General features: G+C 39.0%; 1 protein-coding gene across 7 annotated transcripts in view; it reads right to left on the minus strand.

Moving 5' to 3' along the window:
- Positions 1-3,953: 3,953 nt before the first annotated feature.
- LOC125464207 (transmembrane protein 106B-like) overlaps positions 3,954-26,947 on the minus strand; it is a 41,612-nt gene continuing 18,618 nt past the window's right edge. For all 7 annotated transcript variants that reach the window (XM_048556430.2, XM_048556440.2, XM_048556448.2 and 4 more), the window contains 5 exons: positions 21,578-21,737; positions 19,501-19,641; positions 15,103-15,152; positions 9,949-10,002; positions 3,954-6,824 (listed from right to left, as the gene is read on the minus strand). In XM_048556430.2, the coding sequence (XP_048412387.1) occupies positions 6,680-6,824; positions 9,949-10,002; positions 15,103-15,152; positions 19,501-19,641; positions 21,578-21,737 (550 nt within the window). In that variant the 3' untranslated portion in view covers positions 3,954-6,679. The remainder of the gene's footprint in view (positions 6,825-9,948; positions 10,003-15,102; positions 15,153-19,500; positions 19,642-21,577; positions 21,738-26,947) is intronic.

The raw sequence follows: 26,947 nt of genomic DNA on the forward strand, positions 1-26,947 counted from the left end.
CAATCTCCTCTACTCTAAAGAAACCAACCTCAGTCTGTCAAACTCTCTCTCTATTATTGAAACTCTCCAAACCAGGCAACATCCTGATAAATCTCCTTTGCAACTTCTCTGGTGCTATCACGTCCCTCCTTTAATGTGGATCCCAGAACAGTACACAATACTGAAGCTGTGGCCCCATCAACACTTTGTATAATTCTAGCACAACTTCCCTCCCTGATCTTAAACCCGATATGCCTAATAATAAAGTCAAGTATACTATATGTCTCAATCATTTTGTCCACTTGGCCTGGTACCTTAAGGGGCTGGTGCTCATATAAAACATGAAAAGTAACTGTATTTTAAAACAGATTAAAAAGATTACAAGTTAACAGAAAAAGAAGACTGGAAGAATTGTAAATTATAAAGGATAAATCCAATGACAAGTCAGGTACAAAAAGAGAAAACAAAAAAGGTAAAGTTAGTTTTTAAATATCCAATTAAAACTGATTTTAAAAAAATGAAATACATTATAATGAAGCAAAATTAGTGCCAGAGGTAATTTAGCAGCAATTTGCACAAATCAATATAAACATCCCTTACCAGTTGTGATAAATTTTGTGACAAGCTTAGCTCATAACCATGGAAGCTAACATTTAATTGTGAGGCAGATCATTAAGCTAATGGTGTGGCAGAGTCAGTGACTTTATTTGAATTTAACTGCATTCTTGCAACTCACTTAAAGTTGCTGTTTGTGTGTCTAAATAATGGATAGCATTAACAGTTATTTAGACAGTCATTATGGTCATCTATAAATCGTTGCTAATATAACGATGGTAATTTAAATCCAAGATTGGAAAGATTCTGTTAATGGACCGACTATTGTAAATGGAATTCCTAAATTAACAAAACGAAGTAGTTTATAAATATTATTTCAATGCATTGTGATTAGAATTCTAGCAGCTATTATGTTGTTCATATTGAAATGATTGGATTTTATGAAGGCAGCAGTGCCTATTTGGAATGCTCTCGAAAAGCATTTCTAAGATACAATTAACTTCAAGGCAGCAAATAACAAGATAATTTTTCAAGAAAAAAAAATTGGATAGATCCTGATGTTGAAATTTATAAGAGAAAGAGAGATAATGTGAACTGCAGATGCTGGAGAATCCAAGATAACAAAGTGTGAAGCTAGATGAACACAGCAGGCCAAGCAGCATCTCAGGAGCACAAAAGCTGACATTTCAGGCCTAGACCCCCTCTGAAGAAGGGTCTAGGCCCGAACGTCAGCTTTTGTGCTCCTGAGATGCTGCTTGGCCTGCTGTGTTCATCTAGCTTCACACTTTGTTAACAAATAAACAGATTTGAATACCTACCACCTGAAGCATGACAGATAACTATTAAAATAAATTTTGGAATGTAAGTGGGCAGTGGACTCACGGGCATACCACTTTGCATAACCCTCAGAAGCCATCATCAGGCAGATTCTTCGCTTGCGAAGATCAGTTGGGAAGAGATTCATTTGTGATTTCGTTGGCACAACTGTTAGTGGCTGTAGAGTCCTATTCTGGACCTGCAGATGCTGGGGCAGTGCGGGCAGGGGAATGCTCCGGACAGTGGGGCTTGAGATGAGGGCTCCTACCTGCATTTTTGTCTGTCCTCTGCAGCTGCTCTCCTCGAACATTCGAGCTGCTCTGTCGCCGTAGTTTCCTCCTGTCGTGCGTCCCTGTCAGAGGCTAGCTTTTGCCATTCTGTTGAGGCAATGCCAGCCTGAGACAGCTGTTGCTTCAGTTGGTCCTTGTAGCGCTTGCGCAGGGCACCACAGTTTCTTTTGCCATCGCAGTGTTCTTCGGGGAACTCTATCTTGGGTATTTTGGTGTTGTCCATCCGTGGTACATGACCCGACCATCGAAGTTGCTTCAGGAGAAGGGTCGCTTTGATGCTGGGGAGCCGGTCCTTTTCCAGTATTTCGTTGTTAGAGACGCGGTCCTGCCAGGTGATACCCAACATATAGCGCAGGCAACATTGGTGGAATTGTTCCAGCAGCTGCATCTGTTTCCGATACAGAACCCAGGCCTCGGAGCTGTAGAGCAGTGTGGTGACGACTGCGGCCTTGTACACCTGGATTTTCGTTGACATGCTTGAGTGGTTTCCCCATACACGCTTCCGCAGTCGCCCGAAGGCACTACTTGCTTTCGCAAGGCGATTGTCGACGTCTCCTGTGACTGTAGCATCGTTGGAGATTATGCTTCCCAGGTATGTGAAACGTTCGACCGTGTTGAAGCGGTGGCTGTCAATTGAGATTTGGGGTGGGTCGTATGCGCTACATGGTGGCTTCTGGTACAGGATCTCCGTCTTCTTCAGACTGATCGTTAGCCCAAAAGCCTTTGTAGCTTCGGAGAAGCGCATCACTGCAGTCTGTAGCACATCTTCTGTGAGAGAGAGTAGGGCATAGTCGTCCGCATACAGCAGCTCCATGATGGGCTCCTGTGTTGTCTTTGTGCGAGCGAGGAAGCGGCGCAGATCGAAGATATTCCTGTCCGGGCGGAAGTGAATGTAGATGCTGTTCGTGATGTCCTCCTTCGCTTCCTGCAGCATCATGTCGAAGTTGGCGAAGAGCGTTGGTGCCAAGACGCAGCCCTGCTTCACGCCGTTGCTGATGGGGAACAGGTGCGATAGGTCACCGTTGTATTTCACCTTGCCGCTCTGACCTTCATTAAGTTGCTGTAGGATGGTTAAGAACTTAGGAAGGCATCCGAGCTTCCCCAGGATTTTCCATAGACCATCACCTACCAATTTGTATGCTGCTCAAATTGCAGACAAATCATACAAAAGTAAAAATCAAACTGAGTTGGAGGGCTAGATTGCTGTTTTTTGTAAGGTAAAAATAAAGTATCAATATTGCAGTTTGATCTTTCGATTAACATACCTTGTAACAGACCTGAAAAAGCATTACAGTGGTGAAGCAACAACTTTTTTCAGACTGTGATAAAATTGCTGTAATTCAGTTGAAGCATTCTGTTCTGTTGTGTCACAAAAAGTTAAATTCAAATTTTGCTCCAGAGACTTGGTGGATTGGTACATTGTTGGAGGCATTGTATCTCAGATATGATAAGCTGCTTACCAAGGTGGGTGTATAAGATCATATAGCAGAATTGAGAGGAACGTGGGCAGGAAGCAAGTCATATCTTGTTTAGGACAATATTTAGCTTTCCAACTAACAAGCACAAGAACAGATTCTGATCATAAATGTTATTTTTTTGATAGCTTACTGCGGCAGCCAACTTACAGACAACTGCTGGATTACTGTGATTATTTCAAGAGGTTTCTCACTGCTTCAAAGTGCTTTAGGGGATCCCAAGAGAGTGCAAGTCACCAATAAATTCCAAATCACTCAGTTTGGAATCAGTTATTGAAGTGGGTAATGTTAACATACAACTAGAAGGTATTTCTACAGAATCTAGTTAGGAACTGGTGAATTTGTAACTTATAGAAATAAAATCAGGTTGGATGCATTTCAAACTAGTTGGGTGAAAAGGCCCCATTCTACAACTTGCTTTTGCTATTCACTTACCTGTTTCATGGAAGACTATGGTGGCACAGTCAAGCCTTTCAAATCCCTTGTACAGACTCCAGATGAAAGAAAGTACCACCTAAAGTGGCACCCAGCTGCTACGTTTCACATAGTACGTCATTGCACAGAAAGAAAAATTCTACTCAGCGGATTCTTCTCTCTCACCACTTCCCTTCTGACATCTGCTACCCGAAACTGCAGAGGAAAAGGAAATTATATTCTGATACCTTATTCGTTGCCAACATGAAAGTTTGACTTTGCTATGTTCACTAGTTTTAGATTTGGGAAAAAAAATGGTAATGTACTCAAGAAATAGCTTCATTTGAGCTTACAAAACAAGTGCCTTCTCTTTCTTTAGTGGTGGGAGGCTACAAAATAAGTCTATTAATAATTGAACACTATATGATGACTTCATTTATTTTATTTAGCAAGTTCTTTGTCACATAGCAGAAATACATTTAAAATGGCACATTAAAATGGTTCAGTAGATTTGATAATATAAATTAGAGGATCATTCGTTTCTAGGTAATGTACAAATTAGTTATCACATCACTTTACCGAAGAAATGAAAAGGGAGTGTCAACTATCATAAGTTCATTGTCCAAGAGGAATATAGGATTAGAGCTACAACCTCCAGAAATATCTAGTACATAATTCACAGCAAGCTACTCAAATCAGAAAGGTATGGGGAACCATTGAAACCATGTTGTATGGTGGAGAGGAATACTATGCATCGTATTAGGCAAGTGATATTGAATAGAAGTGCTGTAAGTGAAATGTGTGAAAAGTTCAAACTGAAATGAAAGTGTAAACTGTGGCTTTAAAAACTTCCTGCTTCAAGTATGAGTGCCCCAGAAATTAGGGCATGCACTTATTGAACAGGAGAAAGCGCAATTAATCAATTTCTATTGTCTTCTTGAAAGTGTTATATTGTATACTTTTGATCAATCTAAGCTGTGACAAGTTTAACATGCATCATCAGTCTTAAACTCTTCATACTGAAATCTTGACGAATCTGCTACAACAGATTCAGAATATCAAAGCCTCAATATTTGTTGCACTTAATGAAATATTTTAATCTGAAGGTGATCAGTAAAGTCCAGTCAACCTTTAAGTTTATTTTAAGTAAGGAAGTAAAGTATCTCCTTCTAATGCAGAAATCTTGAAAGTCAGATTTGTAAAAACACACATTTATATTAGCACAATATTTTCAGGTCAAAGTGGTAGGCTTGAGAAATATTAACAGAACTTTAGAAATTCAGCACCATCTGCAAGCATTTGGAGTGCCACCATTAATGTGTGCGAAAGAAAAAACCAAGTACCACCGCAGTGTCAACAGCAGTGTGATATCTAGCTAAGTGATTCATTCACAAACCTGGCATAAACATTAATTATAAATAATCACATCTGTAACTAAGAAAATGGTTAATGCAGTTTAAATATTTTGCTGTGAACTAGTTTAGACATCAGTTATCAAAATCCAACATGGAACCAGTATAATCAAGAGGACTGAAGGACTTCATCTTAGTTAAGATACAAAGATTACAAAAGTCTCAATTTGCAAAGTCTACTACAAAACAGCTTTCAAAGAAAAGAGTTAGTAAAATTCTTGATATTGCAATCTAGCATTAAAAACATTAACTAATCTTAATTTCAGTCGAACTTGTTGATGGTTGCTTATCACACATTTGTTTAAAATTCTATTCAAATTAACATAATCAGGCAGGTTGTATAACAGGCATGCGATCTACTAAAGTCAATTTGTCTCAACTTCCTAAATCTGGTTTAGAGATAAAAGTTGGAAATGGAAGGACATCTTAAATGAGGCAGAAATAGAATGAATTAAACACTAATGATATTCATTATTACATTGAACAATTTGCAAGTAAAACAAATTCAACAAGTCACTAAGTGGCTGATTTACTTTATGCAATCCAAACATCAATAATTTACAAGTTTTGGTCTGTTCACCACAGATACCAATTAAGCTTCTAATTTCTGCTATTCAGATTTAAATTTTCAATTCTTCTCACAATCTGACCTCCAGAGCTCTAAACATTAAAGTGCATAATTCTGAAGTAATGTCGTTGGATTTACAAATAACAGCAAATGTCAGTTAAATAATAAATTTCAATGACCATTATAAGCAACTGCATGTTCAGATGTCACAAGCCTTGGGACATCTTGCTTTGACTAACGATCAGAACAGGGTAATCTATATACTGTTGACAAAAAGGAGTGTTTAAACGGTTTTCACAAGTTACAAACTGCTCATTTAGTTGTTCTGGATTACTATTCAATTAAGTAAACAAAGATAATTAATGGCAAAAAAAAAGATTCAATTAAAATAGTAGACCTATGCACTTTTCTGTCTGGTAAACAATAAATGCAATAGCTAGGTAGGTATTAAATTAACTAACTGATGCATGACTTTTCTCAAAGAAATCTTAGAATCATTGTTAGAAGGATTGTGCAATTCTCATCTAACATTTTGGACAATAAATCAAATTGTCTAACATGACAACTTATAAAGTTTGAGCCAAAGGGAAAAATTTAAGTGTCTTAATCCAATTATTCTTGCATGGAATCCATGTTTAAAATATTTTAAAGTGAAACCTTCCTCAATTATGACAAGATCACATTCTTGTAGAGGGCAAAAACTGACAAATATGCTTCCACAGTGAATTTAAGTCAATTCTTCAGTTAAAATTAAAATCAAATGTGAAAATGATAGTTGGCATCCCTGTCAACTGTGGATACTAAACTGAACCAGAGTAAATCTCTACAATATCTTCCTCATTAATATTTAAAGTGCTAATTTAAATAATGTGTCAATGCAAAGACAGTTCACAACTAAATGAGGGACAATATGGAAAAAGTTGGTTCACCTGATAAAAACCTGTTGAAATATTTCCTTTAACATACAGCTTAACAAACTTCGGATATGAATAAAATAACAAGTTTACTTAAATTTAGTTAATATATTCAGACATCATGCAGCAGATTGTACAGTTATAGTCATCATTTTTCAGTTGTAAAGCAAGTTAACTTCAGACACTATTTTGAACATTTAGTATGCCCCATTATTCTATTAACAGTTTCTTGGTTATTGACTGTTTAAACACTCAGTCAAGGCGATTTGTGTAGTTGTGCAAGGTTGAGATCTTCTGATCTTTTGTAATGGTAGGTGGTGTTTCTTCCACAGTCCACATACTGATACTTTTCAAGTGAAACCTGTTCTGTATGCCCAAAGTAGGATGTAGTAACAGTTGCTCTGAAAGGACGAGAAAGCAACAGTGAAACAATACAGTCCATAGCTTTTAAAGTTAATTTTTATTTTTCATTTCCACTTCCTAATAGTTCATACTACCCTTTGTACAATGATTTCTTTTAAGTTATAAGACATTCAGGAAAGATATGGATATGAGAGAGCTAGGCAGACAAACAGGGAAACATGGAGATAGTAGGATAATGGAGAATCTGAGATAACACGATATGAAGCTGGATGAACACAGCAGGCCAAGTAGCATCAGAGGAGCAGGAAGGTTATGTTTTGGGTTGAGACCCTTTTTCTGGAAAAAAAGTGAAACATAATCTTTTACCGGGCTTCTGGACAGGTTCAATCTTAGAATAGTGGTCAAAAGCAAGAAGAATTTCATAATAACATAAGATACAGGAGTAGAATTATGCCAAAAGCCTGTTCAGTCATTGAATATTTTAAAGTGTGAGGCTCCTATGTTAATTTTACTTGTATTCACAAAAATAACCATTTTGCATACTCAGCTGCAAAAGAGGACAGTAGGGTATCTAAGTAACAGTTCAACTTCAGATCACAGGAGCAACTAATCTGGCTTTACCTGTGCTATTTTAAATGCTGAATTTAACAGCACAAGAATTGAATAATTAAAACCAGATCTTTAAATATGTTTTATCCCTTTCACTGTGTTAGCACAATATTCTAATTATAAGTTTTATTAGATTATTTTTTTGAGACTGTAGTTTTGAATTTAGGATAAATGAAGATGGTGTCTGTCCTGGTTTGTAGTCTGCCCAACAGTGACGTAGAAGCATTAAAAAATAAGAGCAGAAGCATGTCATTCGACCCACTGAATCCACACCGACACTGAGGAGCATCCCACCCAGACCCATCACCCACCCTATCCCTGTAACCCTATATTTCCCTGTGGCTAATCCACATAGCCTGCGTATTTCCCTGGGCAGTATGGGCATTTCTGCCTAACCTGTACATCTTTGGACAGTGGGAGGAAACTGGTGCACTCAAAGCAAACCCACGCAGTCACAGGGAGAATGTGCAAACTCCAGGGAGACGGTCTTCCAAGGGTGGAATCGACCTAGGTCCCTGGTGCTCTGAAGTAACAGTGATAACCACTGAGCCACTTTGTCGCCCAATGATCATTTATGATGATCTTGGCTTACCATCCAACTGGACATTCTGTTTCTTGCTTTCCCCCAGTCCTTTGATCCTTTTAGCCCCAAGTGCTACTTCTAACTCCTTATTAAAATTATACAATGTTTTGGTCTCAACTGTTTTCTGTGCTAGTGAATTCCACAGGATCACCTGGGTTAAGAAATTTCTCCTCATTTCAGTTCAAAACGGTTTGCCCCATATCCTTAGATTGTGACTCCCCTGATTCTGGACCCCCCCCCCCGCACACCACCACCACTGGGAACACCCTTTCTGCATCTACCTTGTCCAATCCTGTTGAAGTGTTAAAGGGTGAATATTTGTTCTACTGACATGCAAGAAATTAGGTGCTAAGCTGCGCCGTGGGCAGCTCTGTCTCAGAAAAAAAATGGTAATCTAATTACACTCTGCTCTCTGTAAATGTTGAGCTAAGGCTAAAAAGATGAGGAACTGTCTAGAGCGGCGATTGAGAATTGAGGAACTGTCTAGTTGTACACATTGTTTTTGGGCAGCTGACTTTTGCTTCTAATGTTAGTGCATGACTTAATCATCTATCACTGTTGCTAGGCAGATAGCTATGGGAAAGTAAAAAAATTGTATCTTACATAGATGACTGACTGATGTAAAATCCTATATAAAAGGGAGGATAGTCCCCTTATTAGGGGGCATCACTGTGCAATATGCCACGTATAATGTGGAATTTGTAAAGTGATCCTCCACATTTATGAGCACTTACTAAAATAAATGCTACTGCAAAGTATCTGTATGTTAATGCTATACATTTGTTGCAAGCGAATATGTTAGGTGAAAAGAACTCAACAGGACACTGTTAGACTTTTATAGGTTTCCTTGAGATTTCCCCTCATTCTTCTGAACTCCAACAAATTTACTCCTAACTGATCCAAACTCTTCTCAGTCCTGCCATCCCAGGAATCAGTCTGAAACCTTTGCTGCACTCCCTCTTATAGCACAGTATCCTTCCTCACTTGAATCCATTCGCTTGAAGTTTCTGTTTAGTGTAACAGGATCCTGGACCCTATTGGAAGCTAGCAGCAATGAGGCACTGTTTGCAGTAAGGACTGTAATCTAATGAGCACATGGTATATTAAATATAAAAAAGGGAATGTTCCCTCTATAGTTTAAGAGTAAGCTGCCTACAAAAAGAAAACCTGTGGACACTTGTTTCAGTACAAGTTTTGAAAAATGCAAAACCTTATTTTTTCATTATTTTAAGCTTCAAACCTCGTTAAGTGTTACTGTTACCTGCAGAGATCATAACAATGCACTTAAAGTAGTCATCTTACGATAAAGTTGCAGATTCAAGTCCAATTCAAGACTTCTGTGCATAATCCATTAAATTAAATTGTCATTTGTGAGGAAGGCCTAGGAGAGACACTGACTTTTGGATAGGACATTAAAGCAAAGCCTTCCCTCTTCACAGGTGAATCTGAAAATTGCATGGTATTAGTTGAAGACTAGCAGAATTCCCCTCACATTCTGTCTGATGTTTATCCTTCAACCAAAAGCCATTAATAAATATATATTGTTTGGTAATTTATCTCATTTTTGTCATGGAGTCTTACAATTATGAACTATCTAATTTGTCTTCTTCGAGTACAACAGCGATCACAATTTTAAAATGCTTCAATCACTCAAAGCACTTGCACAGAACCGTTCATGATTTCTAAAGGAATGGACAATATTTATATTTGCCTTTGCAATGGTTATTTAGCACCATATCCGTATCCAAGATTGTGGTTTTGCTAAAACCATTTGTTCAGCATTCTATGAAGTGTGCCTTTAAGCCCATGATCAATAATAATAAGTGCCTGCATTTGACTCGTAACAGCTTCCAAATATGTTTTTGAATTTTCGCAATATGGTTTCTGTTTACACATTTTAACAGTAAGTCAAAGCATATTCTAAATCAAACTCAAGCATTTAATATTTAACATGCCATTAGTATACTCACTGCATCATAATCACAATGTTATGCACTTTGATTGACATCAATGTACAGTAATCACTGTAATAAAAAAGAAATAACTGAGGTTAATTTAGTAAACAAACAGAAAAAAGTCATTTTAGAACAAAATACTTTCATGTGTATTTTATACTTGTTCTGACTGCTCCCCCACTGGCATTTAAGAGCGTTAATTCAGGGTGTGACCAAGAATAAATAATATTCTTTTGTTTAAATTCCTGTAAGTTTTGTGCTGAAATCCTTAATTGGAATACACACTCCACGGGTAGATATAAACTGTTCTTTTAATATAAAAAGATATTGATTACAGGCAATAAGTGAGCACATTTTCTGTCCATGACATTCAGGGGCACAGATTTAAGGCAAACTGGCAAACCAAAAAAGAAGTGGCAGTAAAATCTAAACCCCAAGTTATGATAATCTAGAGTGCATTGCTAGAAAAAGGTGGTGGGAGCATATTCAACAATAATTTTCAGAACAAAATGGATAAATACTTGGAATAAAATTTGTCAGGGATATTAAAAGAAAAACCAAAAAAGAACTTCAGGTATGTTTCCAATCAGCCAGCACAGTGTGCCAAATTGCTTCTTGCAACATCTGTGCTATATCACTCCAAAATAATGTTGCTTTGAGTATACCAAATTGTGTTTTAGTTAAAGCAGAAGTAATGTGGAATATAAAAGCCTACAAGAAACCTGAAGGTAGAGTATTACATTCAGTCTAGTGCTCCACACACAAGAACATTGAAACTTTGAGTACAACTCAGATGCAATAGGCTGCTGTCTATTTTGAGAAAATGCAGACATGAGGAAAGATTGAAAAATGTGTAGTTTTGTTTCTGGAATTAGAACAATATATTGTATTTACTCACAATCTAAGAGTACGTAAGATTAAAAAAAGGATGAGATAAGAAAATGGCTTCCCGTATTTGGCAAGTTTAGCATTTGAGGTGTTCATTCAAGTACTACTTGTTTTTTGTACTGATGAAATTGAAATATTTTATAAGAAATGGAACGTTCACATAAGCAGTAACTAAGAGCTTTGGTTGTTTTGTCTTTGGTGGGACTTAATCCTACAGTTCTGTTGTAGATGCAACCTTAAACATCAGTGGAGATGGACTTCAACACCTCACCAAGCAGTCTTGGTATTCATTTGTCACTGTCACGAATGTTGTAAAGAATTTAGTCTTCAAAGATATTATAAAAGTTTTTCAGAGCTCCAGCGAGACTGAAATGCATTGTAAAAGAGACCATTAAACATATACCTCTCTAGTATTTTAGATTTGGATATGTTATAGTGGGAATTAGTATAGACAAGTTCAATGCATTTAAGTTTGGATTCAATTACAGATTGATTTACTTAAGTATCAATTTGAAGTTATTTTCTAGTTTGTTGCTCTTTGTTGAAAATTAACAGTATCAATAGATAAAATAGACAAATTATTTATGTCCAGAAAATCTACTTTGGTCAATCTAATGTATTTTGTAAAGTTCTATCTTAACCATTCCCAGTAAAAGTCAAATTTCATTTGGATAATACATCCTTATTTAAGTGGCAACTATTTTCGCTTCAGATAATTTTTTTTGTCACTAAACAAAATCGTAATGGATTTTACATAGTCTGTTATCTCTGATCCCAGGCTTAAGATGCAAAAAGACACTAGATAACTGCAGCAAAGTTCATAAGTAAAAACAGAAAGCTGCTGGGTTCTGACCTGGCTCTCAGGTGAGTTTTACACCTCAGAGATCTTAAATTCTGGGAAAAACCGCTGCTGGCCAGGTGAGTGTCTAATACTCACTCAATTCAGCAAGGTTTCTCCTACAGAAGCAATGAGGGACTCATGCCAGCTCTCTAGTTAGCAGGTGAGTCCCCTGTTGCCTGGATGGAGTTCCAACCAACGTTCTGGATCTGTAACTTTTCTTTAGATCTGCAACTTCCAGAGCGTTTTACTTTTGCAATTAAGTCATTCAGAAAGGAAGTTTCAGCAGTCAGTAAAACACTTAAACAGACTGAACAATTTTCACTGCAAATGTGAAGACAGCTCAATTGTTCACAATGTCCTACTGAATCTTGAGATATTTCTAACAACTTATGAAATGTCAGGCAGTTATGAACAAACCATGACCTCAAAAGAGTGTGACGGGACTTTAAAATGATCTGGACGTTTTTCTTCCCTTTGGGTTGTGTTTCTTTTAAAATTCTGGCTCTGTAACCTGATGCCAGTGAATGGCAACTTTGTAGATTTTCACTGTACTCCTGTATCTCTATAATTGAGTACACATGATAATAAATTCTAATTCTGATATCCAGAATGAAGGACCATTGGAATCTGTTCCAGAGATAGTAGGAACCGCCAATGCTAGAGAATCTGAGATAACATGGTGCGAAGCTGGATGAACACAGCAGGCCAAGGAGGATCAGAGGAGCAGGAAAGTTTGACGTTTCGGCTCTCGAACCCTTGGCCTGCTGTGTTCATCTAGCTTCACACTGTGTTATCTCGGCCACTGGAATCTTTTTTGAAAAAAAATCAAACAAATAACAAAATAAGCTTCTTTACAGAGAGAAATGAGATGGTTCGCTACACTTACAAAGTCAGTGGTTAAAGTATTCAGGTTGAGGAGATTGAATAGGTCAGAAGAAAAAAAGTGATTGAGACAGATAACAGAGCAAATCAATGTGATTAGGACTATTAGCTTACGTGGAAGCTAACTGCTGATGGCTTCAATTGAATAACTTTGTTTGCACGTAGGAATATATGTAAACTTTAAATTGAAAGAGAACTAGGATAACAAAGTGTGGAGCTGGATGAACACAGCAGGCCAAGCAGCATCCCAGGAAGCACAAAAGCTGACGTTTCGGGCCTAGACCCTTCATCAGAGAGGGGGGATGAGGACAGGGAACTGGAATAAATAGGGAGGGGGGGGGGGGGGGAGGCGGACCGAAGATGGAGAGAAAAGAAGATAGGTGGAGAGGAGAGTATACGTGATAGGATAGGTCAATCCAGGGAAGACGGACAGGTCAAGGAGGCGGAACGAGGTTAGTAGGTAGGAAATGGAGGTGCGGCTTGAGGTGGGAGGAAGGGATGGGTGAGAGGAAGAACAGCTTAGGGAAGTGGCGACAGGCTGGGCTGGTTTTGGGATGCAGTGGGGCAAGGCGAGATTTTGAAGCTGGTGAAGTCCACATTGATACCATTGGACTGCAGGGTTCCCAAGCGGAATATGAGTTGCGACGGTACAATGGTATCAATGTGGACTTCACCAGCTTCAAAATCTCCGCTTCCCCCACTGCATCACACAACCAGCCCAGCTCGTCCCCTCCCCCCACTGCATCCCAAAACCAGCCCAGCATGTCTCCGCTTCCCTAACTTGTTCTTCCTCTCACCCATCCCTTCCTCCCACCTCAAGCCGCACCTCCATTTCCTACCTACCACCTCATCCCGCCTCCTCGGCCTGTCCGTCTTCCCTGGATTGACCAATCCCCTCCCTACCTCCTCACCTATACTCTCCTCTCTACCTATCTTCTATTCTCTCCATCTTCGGTCCACCTCCCCCTCTCTCCCTATTTATTCCAGTTCCCTCTCCCCATCCCCCTCTCTGATGAAGGGTCTAGGCCCGAAACGTCAGCTTTTGTGCATCCTGAGATGCTGCTTGGCCTGTGTTCATCCAGCTCCACACTTTTTATCTTGGATTCTCCAGCATCTGCAGTTCGCATTATCATTGAAAGAGAATTAGTAGTCTTTATAGACTCATTACTCAGTGGATCTGTTTACTGCAAAACAAAAATCAAAGCCACTAGAATTATACAGCTATAAATAATAAAAATACATGACCTGGTCAGTCCATACTATGGATAACACATCAAATTCTGATGACTAGGAAACAAGGGAGGCATTTAAATGCAAAACAAGAAGTACATGAGACTGATCCTTAGTGTCAGGATTTTATTTGCAATGAAAGATTTAAAAGACCAAAGCTTTTCAATCTGAAAAGCAGGAAGCCAAGAGGCGATCTTGGAAATTATCTGTGATATTAGCCCACGTTATGATTAAAGTGCAAGTCAGATAAAAGATTACAGTATTTTAAAAATATTAAAGAAAACGTAGGTCCAATCTCCAGAAACTATCTTTTTCTGGCAGACATGACTCAATGGTGGTCACGAACAGCTGGGTATAGTGCTGGACACAGAGACCTGAACCATTTAGAATTCTATTACCACGGAAATTAATTCAAAAAACATAAAAAGGATTCCAGGTAACCTCATCATGAGCCATACTCCACATTTCTGGAAAGACTAACATTTTCGTTGCTGGGAAAGTTCAGCAAGTCTGGCAGCATCTGTGAAGAGAAAAATCAGAGGCAACACATTGGGTCTCCTGACCATTCCTCAGAACACAGGTTTTGGCGAAGGGTCACCAGTCCCGAAATGTTAACTCTGATTTTTCTCTTCAGATACTGCCAGACCTGCTGAGCTTTTCCAGCAACCTCCGTTTTTATAGCATCTGCAGTTCTTTTGATTTTTATTTAACATTTTGCAGACTTCCAAGAATTGATGAGAAAAGTAAATTTTGTTTACTTGTTGCAGTCTTCCTTGCCTCTGACCTACTCTTTTCTTATTAGCGGCTTCAGTACAGTTTCTGGTAAGTTGTAACGCCAGGATAGTAGGGAATTCAGTGATGATAACTCCATTAAATATCAAAGGTTAGTGGTTAGATTGTGTCTCTTATAGGAGATGGTTGTTGTCATTGGGATGGTTGTGTAGTGCACATGTTATTTGCCACTTGTCAGCCCAAGCCTGGGTATTGTCCATATCTTGAACAGGGACTGTTTCATTATCTCAGGACTCAAGAAAAAGATCCTGACCCGAAACATCATCTTTCTTGCTCCTCTGATGCTGCCTGGCCTGCTGTGTTCCTCCAGCTTCCACTGTGTTATCTCTGACTCCAGAAACTGCAGTTGTTACTATCTCTGAATTTTCTTTATGATGCACTTGGTCACTTGTGAATTTTGCTTGTATCTGTGCAAGTTTGCAGCTTTCAGAATTTGTGCAAAGTCTAATGTTTCCTTGGCAAATTACATAATCATTTTCACTTGAAATAATTTGACATGCAAGCGCCTGTGAAAATTTGAGAGAAATGCTACTTACTACATGTAGCTCATTTGGTCTCCTATTACAGTATGAACAGAATAGTCAATCTGCAAAAGTAAGTAAATTATTGAAAAAACATAATGACGTAGGATAAAACTCTTCTACACAAGGTGTGAAGAAAAAGGAAATATATTCTAACATAACATGAAAACAAATGTTCAAATTAGAAGATTATTTTAACAACCATACGAGTTAGACCAGGAGTGGGCCATTTAGCCCTTTGAACTTGCCCACCATTTGAGAACATCGTGGATTTGACTGTAACATTACTTTCATATTCTCACCTAGTCCTGACAATGTGTTACCTCCTCTCTTTACAAGAAATATCCAGCTCTTCCTTAGAGATATTTAAAGACTCTATTTCCACCACTTTTGAAGAAGAGTTCCAAAGACGCATGACATGAAGAGGAAAACATTTGCCTCTTCTGTCTTGAATGGGTAACCTACTATGTGAATTCTAGATTCGCCTGAGAGGACATCCTTCCCACGTCCACCATGCTAAGCCCCCCAAAGGATCTTGTACGTTTCAATCAAGTTGCCAATTACTTTCGAAATTTCAGTGAATAAATTCCAAATCTGTCCAACATTCCCTCAGAAAATAACACACCCACTCCAAGTATTCATGTAGTAAACAAAAACAAAGTTGATGGAAAAGCTGAGGTCTGGCAGCATCAGTGTAGAAAAAGAACAGAGTTAACGTTTCCGGTCCAGTGACCCTTCCTCAGAGCTCATCTAATACCAGGACTGACAGTAAAATTAATGTTGGCGGTCAAGAAGAAAAGAGTGAGGTTCTGAGGATGGGTCACCCTACCCAAAACGTTAACTCTGATGTTTTCTTCATAAATGCTGCCAGGACTGCTGAGCTTTTCCAGCAACTTTGTTCTTGTTCCTGATTTACAGCATCCACAGTTATTTTTGTTTTTATTCATCTACCAAGCCTTTTCTGAGCTAATTTAAATGCATTTACAACCCGTACTAAATAAACAGATCAATACCTTACACTGTATTCTAGATGTGGTCTCACAAATCCCCTGCATAAATGGAATACAGTTGTATGTTGGGGAGGCAATGGGCTAGCTGTTCTATTACTAGATTTTTAATCCAGAAACTCAGCAAACATGCTGATCTGGCATCAAATCATGCCATGGTACATGGTGGAATCCGAATTACATAAATATTTGGAACTAAGAATGGTTGTAAAAACCGACCTAGTTCACGAATTTCCTTCAGCAAAGGAAAACTGCCATCACCACCTGCTCCGGCTTACATGCAAACGTGATCCACAGCAACGTGCTCGACCCTCAAGAGGCTATTGAAATAGCCTAGCAAACCACTTAGTTGTATCGACTACTATGAAGTCTCAACAAAGAAATGAAACTGGAACAGCCACCTGGCATTGACGTAGGCACTGGAAATTACATACTCAGGGAATCATAACTTACACAGTGTGCAGACACCACCATTCCAAAATATTACCTGTCCCACTTGCATGACATAACCAGGACTCATCTGGTCCAAATCTCACTGCATTACCTCTACATCTTCCTCACAACTCACCTGTCCACCCGGCTTTGTGTCACCTCCAAATTTTGGAGATATAACATCTATTTCCAACATATATTGCAAATGGCAGGAGTTCCTTGTACCAATTGCTGCATTACTCCACTAGACACTGCCTACTATTCAGAAAATAATATATATTCCATCTTTTTGTTTTGTGTTTGCTAAGCAATTTTCTGTCCATCCCAATACACTAACCCGAACCCATGCACTTTAATTTTGCACATTAATCTTGTGTGGGATTCTGTCCACAGCATTCTGGAAGACCAAATAAACCACATCCACTGGCTTCATCAACTCTACCAGTTACATCCTCAAGGAACTCAAGTAGATTTGTCAAGCATGATTTCCCTTTTGTAATTCAAAGTTGACTGCGTCTGATTCCTGCACTGTTTTTGAAGAACTCTGGTATAAAATCCTTGACAATGGACTCTAGTACCTTCATCATGACTGACATCAGACTCACTGGTCTATAATTTTATTTTCTCTCTACCTCCCTTTTTAAATAGTGGGTTACACTAGCTGCCCTCCAATCTGTAGGAACTGGTCCACAGTCTAAAGAATCTCAGAAGATGACCATTAAAAATCCACTACTTCTATGGCCACGTGCTTAAGTACTCGGTGATGTACATTATTCGGCCCTGAGGATTTGTCAGCCTTTAATCCCATCAATTTCTCAACCATTTCTCTACTAATAGAGATTTGCTTCAGTTCCTCCCTCTCACAAAACTATGTGTTTCCAATAATTTTGGTATGCCGTGATCTACTGTAAAGGCAGAAGCAAAGTATGAATTTAGTTCGTCAGCCACTTCTTTGTTGCCCATTGTAAATGATCCCATTTCTGACCGCAAGGAATCAACATTAGTTTTTACCATTTTTTTTCTTGAATACCCACAGAAACTTTTACAGTCAGTTCTTATTTTCCTTGCCAGCTTATCTCACTCCATTTTCCCCCTCTTAATCTTTCCCTCGGTCCTCCTTTGCTGCCTTCTAAACTGTTCCCAGTTTACAGGTTTTTTTTTGGCCTTGCCAATTCCTATGCCTTTTTTTCGCATCTGACGTAAGACTTCAGTAAGCCATTGTTCGGCCACTGTTCTCATACACTCTTGTGCTAGACAGGAATAAACAACTTTTGTAGTTCACCTACTTGTCTATCCACTGTCATTCCTTTCAGCAACATTTCTCAATCATTCATAGCCAATGCACAGCTCATACCAACATAGTTTCCCTTATTAAGATTCAGGACTCTAGGCTCAGAATAAACAGCCTCACTCTCCATTTGATGAGGAATTCCATCATATTGTGGTCAGTCATTCCTGAGGGATCTTTCAACTAAAATTATTTTGTTCTCATTGCATAATAGCAAACCTAAGACGGTCTGTTCGCAAGTTGGTTGAGTTGAGTTGGCCCTGGGATTACAACTGGCTCAACTGAACTGTCCCATGATTACAGTGCCTATACAAGGGCAGGACAGAGGCTGGGAATACTGCAGCAAATATTCACATTATGACTTCCGAAAGACCATTTATTGTCTACAACGGCGTAAGTCAGGAGTCTGATGGAACAGTTCCCACTTGCATGAACGAATGCAGCTCCAAAACACTCAAGAAGATTGACATTGTACAGAACAAAGCAGCCAGCATGATTGGGACCACATCCACAAACACCCACGCCCTCCACCATCAATGCTCAGTGGCAGCAGTGGGTACTATATACAAGATGCATTGCATTACCAAAATTTACCAAAGAACTACCAGTCCTAGGGAAAGTGGGATCAATTATTCAAGATAGTCTATAGCGGAACAGGGCTAGGGCCAGTGTTCCAGAAAATTGCACAATTAACAAAGTTGAAAGAGTTTTTAAAAAAAATAGTGGATCTAATGGATCAAATTTGGGGAAAGGTAGTGAATCAAAGAATACTGACAAAACACCTCAATGTGCCCATGCTGAAACCCTTGCCTCATCCTGCCTTCTATCACTGTTAGCCTCATACAGGATACAACTGGATCAACTCCTTCCCTGTGGGTGAGCTGATGTCCTGAACCTTAGCACTGAGCTGACAACATAGCTCTTTGGACTCTCACTAAAACTGCAAAGAACAGTATCAAACCCACACACTACACTGTCCTCTCCTCCATTACATTCATAGATTCCCTACAATGTGGAAACAGGCCCTTTGGTCTAATATGTCCATACTGACCCTCTGAACAGCACCCCACCCAGATCCATCCCCCCCCATAACCCTGCATTTCCCATAGCCAACACACCTAATCTTCACAATCCTGAACACAATGGGCAATTTAGCATGGCCAATCCTCCTAGCCTGCACATCTTTGGACTGTGGGAGGAAACTGGAACACCCAGAGGAAACCCACACAGGCACGAGGAGAACACAAACTCCACACAAACAGTAGCCCAAGGCTGGAGTCAAACCCGGGTGCCTGGTGCTGTGAGGCAGCAGTGCGAACCACCAAGACACCGTTTCAACTCCCCATAGATGAATGGTTTCCCGTGCCATTGTCAGATGCCAGTAGATTCTGAATGGAGTAACTGATTCCACCTCACCAAATGTAACTAATATAACGTCCTTCCAAAATAAAGCAGCATGTACAAAAATGTTTCAAACAGAAAGGACAGCCAGCATCTTGACTGCCCTAAAAAAGGAATTGCCAATTGTAACACGCACTGCAGATTAATCGAACTTTTTTTCCAACAACAAATTCGACACACTTTAGGGAAATGGTAAAGCAAATCAACTAAATTTCTTTCTTTTGTTTCGAAAGGATAGAGTATTATCAAGAACATTGTAAAAAGAGAAGTTTTATTGAAGATTACCTGTTTCATATCGAGAGGTCCAATTTTTGTAATATTGCTTATCCGTGATTTCCCAATAACTGTTTTTGAAAACTGCACTTGAGCGCTAATGTTTGCTACATTTACTGAATAATAGTTGTTATTGGTAATATTTAAAGTGCTCTGCAAAGGACAAAACGACAGTATCAAAACCAACTTCACTTCAATAGATCCTTAAAATACACAAAACTTACAACTTTGCACTTCTGTTACTGAAAGCCATTAGCATTTCAACTTTCTCTACAATCACATTTTAAATTCCATATTTTTAAATCATAGTATTTGGAATTGGAATGGGATGCCTACATGCAAGTGGGAATGATAAGCAGCGAGACACAAGGACTGGCTTGTTAGGTAAACATAACTTGTCAAACATAACAATGGACTGTCTATGGATCTCTCTTTAGGTTGTCATCTCAACTGGCAAGTTAATGCTTAATTTCAGATAGAGTGAAACAAGGACTCTGATGATACAGTAGTTACACTCCTATCTCTGGATCAGGAGCTTTAGGCTCAAGTTCTACCTGCTCCAGAGGTGTGTAATAATATCCCTAAACAGGGTGATTGGAAAACATCTAGACAGATGAAATAAGTTGATAAAAATGTGACAAAGAACATCAGAGCACGAGGCAACCTGGTTGCAGGGATAAAAAGCATAGATTTAGGAGGTTTCTTGCACAAAAGTTAAAAGGAAGTGACAAGCCTACAATAGCTGCTAGAATCAGTGGGAAGCAAGGTGCATTTTAACTAGATATTGACCTTTTTTTTGTTAAATGTAAATTCTGTGTCTTAAATTGCCCTGATGCCAATGTGGCAAGCGTCTCTGTCTGAAATTTACTGTCTCTCATCTGAAGCTCTTGCAAGATTCATTGCTTCTTAGCTTAGGAAAAGAAATAGTCAACCCAGTGCTACCATTCTTCATTGTAATTTCATTTCCTTTGATGTAAGGGGAAAGCAATCTCAGTACTAGACATGGTGGTGCAATAATTTCAACACCCGTCAAGGAACTAAGTAACTCCATGGGTGGCACAAAAAATATTTTAATAAAAACTCTGTCTTCATAAATACCAATCAAGCCACAAATCCCAGAAAATTCCGATGTTGTTGCCTCCTTAAACAAAGGTTTCACAGACCTCCAAATACAACCTGGCAGAACTCTACAAAGAGCACATAAACAGCAAATTGCCCAACATGAATAACGAAGATAATTATGACTGAAGGCTAGTACCAACCACTAAGTTGTTTATTTCACAGGGAACAACTAAATTGTATGTCAAAAATTTCTTACAATATTCTCCAACATTTTTTTTTCCTGGGATTAAGGAGAATACAGATTTGGAAAGGGATTGGGTGGGCTAGCTTTTGTGAAATACTAGTTCAGTTTGGATATCGAAGTTTAAACATTATGTAGAAACCCTCAAATGATGTTGATGCCATACTCCTTTGCAACAGTGCGGAGTGCTAACAAGCAACACTTTTTGAATCAACTACCAGTCCAGCTAACCGCAGCAAAACAACCAGATTGGTCATGCGGTAAATTACTGACAAAAGAAATGGGTTACATCAACTTTTCAAGAAATTCGAGACAACATAGTTGCTCTTGAACACAACAAAGCCTTAATCTAGATATTCACAGCACTGGAGCATTCCCAAAGTTAAGGGGAAGATCTGTTTAAAAACAAAGGAGCGGAAGTGATCAATAGCGCATTCTTCCAACCAAAAGTATGAAAGGACAGACTGACGTTTTTTTGCAATGAAGAAACAAAGAAGGCTACCCTGTTGTAAAAAAAAAATTAGAAGAGGAAAAATCTTTTGAAAAACATTCTAAATATTAAATCTCCATTATCTGACAAGGAATTTGAAAATTTAAATGCAAGCTGTAACAACGTGATCAAGAACACCTTATCTTGACATTAAGTGAAAGAGTCAAGATATGTCTTGTCATTTAAATAATTACCAGGAAGAGCATAATAGAACACTCCATGGAACTACATACATTGTAAATCTCCTTTAAAAAATTGTTCATCAGATTTTACCAATTTAACAGTTCAGGGCTTACCGTGATGTTGAGATAAACAACCCGGTGGATTTGGTCATAACTGACATAAATGGACTTCACACCAACGTAACTCACATCAATAGATCGTGGGAAAAGAAAAAATACTGCTAGTCCAGAAAGTAGCAAACAAAGGACTACTGATGAGGTCACATACAGTTTCCTGCAAGACATAAAAGAGTTTAAATACATTAAAAGAAACAGCACACAAGAAGTTGTGGTGGTCACCAACTGGAGTAAATCAAATTAATGCTCTGTATCGTCTGACATATTCAATCTATCACCAATCGACCAGATTGCTTGTGCTGTATATCCTTCAGGAAGTAATTGTGCCTTTCTTTGTTCCAAGTATCCATGTATAAATCCATTATATATATATATATATATATATATATATTTAATATGGTCTCAGCAAGGCATTAAACGACTTGTATTATCTGTTACCCTGTGATTCCAATCTGGTCGCTGAACTCACACAGACTGCTTAAAATACCCTAAGAAATCTTTTTTGTCCATCAAGTATGTTTTGACAAGAGTGACCTGGATTGTGACGTCACAGCAACGTGAATTGTTGGTATGGTTAATGAACTTCATATAGCTCACTCACAGAATCGAACTATTAAATGGTATGTATTGTGTGGACTATCTTGTAGTAAACTACAAAATGGGACTGTGGTAGCCACAGTAGGATTACAATATTGTAGTTAGCTCACTTTTGAGAGATTGAAATGTAAGCTTCCTGCCATGCGTATGGTATTTTTTGTGGAAATTATCAAAAAAAATACATTGGTTGCAAAATTCAAAGCATAAGACAACAGAAAATTGACAAAACTAAGACACTTTTGTAAAGCAGCAATGTACTATTTACAAACAAGAGTTGAGAAGCCATAAGCACAAAACAAAACTACACTGCAATGCAGATTTTTACAACAGTATTTTAAAGGGCAAAGGATAGAAAGCAAATGCTTATCTATGGGTTGGAACATATTTAATGTTCTGTCTCAATATCAGTTATTTAAAGAAAAGTCTTTTAACAAATCAGTAGATAACAGACACAAAATTCCATCCATTTTTGACAGTGTCAAAGGAACATGGACTTAATTTTAAACACTAAAAAAGGTCACTTAAACATGAGGCAATTCAAGTTGTTCAATTCAACCTACCCATCAACTGGTAATTAGACCTGATCCTACTGAAATAAAAGACAGGGAAAAAAAAAATGCCTAAACTGAAAAATTAAAGTTGGTCAAAAAGTGCACAACACCGAAGATAGTCTTAGCATCGATCGAACCCAATCATTCTGGTGACCGCCAAGCAGAACAAATCTAGTAAGCACTGTCATGATGACCAGCAGCAATAGCTCAAACAGATCAACCAGCAGTGGCCTGCATGCATCCAACAGATGCCCAAGGTGTTACATTCTCTCTGGCCATTTACAGATAAATAATGACTTGCCCACAATTTAACCTTCAAATAGCAAACAAGTCTTAACGCTGCAAGCTCTATGTCAAGATACGCTAGACCATATTCATACAGGTCACGTGGATGCAGAAAATTCAAAAGGTTCGTGCATGAATTTATACACTGGCCCAACATTATGGAGGGCATTGATCAGGATATCATGTCATACAACCATGTGTGAGAGGTGGATCATGCCTCACAAACCTTACTGAATTCTTTGAAGAGGTGACCAAACATGTGGACAAAGAAAGAGCAGTGGATGTGGTATACGTGGGTTTAAGTAAGGCATTGGATAAGGTTCCCCATGGTAAGCTCATGCAGAAGGTAAGAGGCATGGGATGGGGGAAATGTGGCAGATTGGATTCATAACTGGCTGACCCTTAGAAGACAAAGAGTGGTAGTGGATGGAAAATATTCAACACGGTGCTCAGTTACGAATGGTGTACCATAAGGATCTGTTCAGGGTAGTCTTATATTTGTGATATTTGTAAATGATTTGGATGAAGGAGTAGAAGGGTGGATTAGTAAGTTTGCAGTCAATACAGAAGGTGGTTCGAGTTGTGGATAGTGCAGAGGGCTGTCTAGGTTACAAAGGGACATTGACAGGATGCAAAGCTGGGCTGAGAAGTGGCAGATGGAGCTTAACCCTGAAAAGTGTGAGGCGATTAATTTTGGTAGGACAAACTTGAAAGCAGAATACATTTTTAATGGAAAGATGCTTGGCAGTGTGGAGGAGCGGAGGGATCTCAGGGTTCATGTCCACAGTTCCCTGAAAGCTACCACCCAGGTGGATAAAGTTATTAAGAAGGTGTATGGTGTGTTAGCTTTCATTAATAGAGGGGCTGAGTTCAAGAGCTTCAAATTATGCACCAACCATACAAAAGCCTGGTTCGGCCACATCTGGAGTATTGTGTCTAGTTCTGGCCATCTCATAACAGGGAAGATGAGGAAGCATTGGAAAAAGGTGCAGAGGAGATTTACCAGGATGTTGCCTGGAATGGAGGGAAGGTCTTATGAAAGAAGGCAGAGAGAGCTAGGGCTTTTCTCTTTAGACCAAAGAAGGATGAGAGGTGACTTGACAGAGGTGTACAAAATGATCAGAGGTATAGATAGAGTGGACAGCCAGAGACTTTTTTCTCGGGTGGAAGAAGCTATTACGAGGGGACATAGTTTTAAATTGAGTGGAGGCAGATATAGGGGAGACGTCAGAGGTAGGTTCTTTACTGAGAGGGTGGTCAGGGCGTGGAATGCATTGCCGGAGAGGGTAGCGGAGTCGGCCTCATTAGGGGCATTTAAGTGGCTATTAGATAGGCATATGTATGATAGTGTAAGGTAGGGGAGGAGGTTACATAGACCTTAGGATTAGGTTAAAAGTTCAGCACAATATTGTGGGCCGAAAAACAGTACAGGCTCTATGTTCTAAGTCACTAGCAGAAGAGAGACAAATTATACATATGCATCCTTGAACGTGTTATTGCAAAAAGGTTTTACTTCAAAGGGAGGAGGGATGCTGTGTTATGGCATAGATTCCAGACAAGACTGGTCTATACCTTGAAGACAGATGACACAATGACAGATGGCTTTCTGGTATTAATGTAATCACCTCACCTCCAGTTATTCTTTCTGTGCAATACAGTCAGTGTAGTCAACCAACCACGTCTGTGATGGACAGTAACATTAATAAGTACTGAATCGGACTCTAAGTGGAAGTCCTGATATTGCAGCCTTGTAAATAGTGAATATTGTAAATAATGTTCAGATATCAGAATCAGGAAACCTGAGAATCTGTAACATATATTATAAAGGACTATCATTTAGCAAGCACAAAACAGCACCATTTAGTACAAAGGGAGATAGTGTGGTAGTTCAAGTTCAAGTGTCTCAGCCACAAGACAATACTACAGGAGTTACACAACGTTGTGTTCTATGCAGAACAAATTTCATAAGACACAAATAATAAATAAGAGGAACAGCAGGAGGTCATTCTGCCCATCAAGCCTGAATCACCATTCAATAAGATCACGGTGAATCTGCCAGGCCTCAAATCCTATTATGCACTACCTCCATATAGCCCTGAACTGCCTGATATTCTAGAGACATTCTCTTAAAATATTTAATAATCTAACCTCTACAACTGTCTAGGGTAGTGAACTCCAGACATTCATTACGCTCTTGGAGAAGAGATTCCTTTGTACGCCAGTTTTAAAAGAATGTCTTCTTACACTGTAACTGTATCACATAGTTCAAGATTCCCCAACTGGTTCTCATGACTAAATGAATGCATAACAAGTTATCAGCATACAACTCAGGTGATCTCAATCCCTTCCGCAGAAAATGTGAATTCCATGTAATGTTTTGCTTTATTAGTTTCCAAGTTGAAATTCATCTTCCGGGATGGTTTATCTTGATCAAATTTGCAGCAAAATTAATTGGTTTAAATTTAATGTCTGATTCTCAGCTTCTGGAATCAACAGCTATCAGGAGACAAAATCTCTACTGATCTACTGAGTCATACCTGTTCGCCTAGGAAGTTGGTTGTGATTGTTAGAGTTCACCTCATCTCAGCTCCAGGAGCTCTGAGTGTAGTGCCCTCGGCCCAAACATCTTCAGCTGCTTCAATGACTTTCTCCCCATCACAAGGTAAAATGCGGTGCTGTTCACTGATGATTGCGCAATGCTCAGCACCATTTGAGAGTCCTGAGATACTGAAGCAGTCCATGTTCAAGACATGACAATATCCAGACTTGGGCTGACAAGTGGCAAGTAACATATGCACCACACAAATGCCAGGCAATGACCATCTTCAACAAGAGACAAAATCTAACCACTGACCTTCGATATTTCATGGAATCACTGAATTCTCCACTATCCTGGGGTTACAACTGACCAGAAATTGCACTGAAGCCGCTTATAAAAACAGTAGCTATAAGAGCAGGTCAGAAGCAAGGAATACTGCAACAAGTAACTCATCTCTTGTCTCCTCAAAACCCTTTGACCATCTCCAAGGCACAAGGCAGGAGTGAGATGAAATACTCCCCACTTCCTGGATGGGTACAACTCCAACAAACACTCAAGAAGCTCGACATGATCCATGACAAAGCAACTTGATTAACATAACATCCTCAAGCATCCACTCTCTTCACCACTGGTGCCCAGTAGTACAGACTGCTTCTATCTACAAGATGCACTAGGCAAATCTGCCAAAATGCTCAGATAGCACATTCCAAGCCCAAGACCATTTCCATACAACTCACCACTGAGTTGGAAATATATCACCATTCTTTCACTGTCGTTGGGTTGAAATTCTGGACGTGCTCATCCTAATGGCATTGTGGGTCAACCTATAGCTTGTGGTCTGCCACAGTTCATGAATGCAGCTCACCACCACCCTCAAGGACAACTAGGGTCAGACAATAAATGCTAGCCAGCCAGCAACACAAGTCCCAAAAGTAAATTTAAAAAAAACTCCCCAAATTATGCGTAAATTATCAGCAATAATTCTCCATGTAGGAAGAATTCAGCAACACTCACTACACAAACAAGAATGGCATGACTTCTAGTAGTTTGTGTAACTGGCCTGAGCAGAATGGTTCTCCAGTTTAAAATATCTCCTTCATTTTTGACAGAGTTTAAGAAAATTGACAAGATCTTTTGACTTCAATTCACAGCCAGGATCATGTGATGGTACTCAGGCACTTACGGGAGATAAGTCATTATGGTTTGCTGACAAATGTGCAAATTCAGAAATCCAAATCGAAAAAAAAAATTCCTTAAGGCCGTGTTTGCTACCACCACAACTGCAGATGGCGCACTCAATCAGGAATTGCAGTGCCTGTGACATCACTGCCAGAAATGATTAGACTACCCAAACCATTGAGCAATTTAAAGCTATTTAAATGCAGAACCAATAAA

The sequence above is a fragment of the Stegostoma tigrinum genome, chromosome 2, assembly GCF_030684315.1.
Source record: "Stegostoma tigrinum isolate sSteTig4 chromosome 2, sSteTig4.hap1, whole genome shotgun sequence".
Classification (NCBI taxonomy): Eukaryota; Metazoa; Chordata; class Chondrichthyes; order Orectolobiformes; family Stegostomatidae; genus Stegostoma; species Stegostoma tigrinum.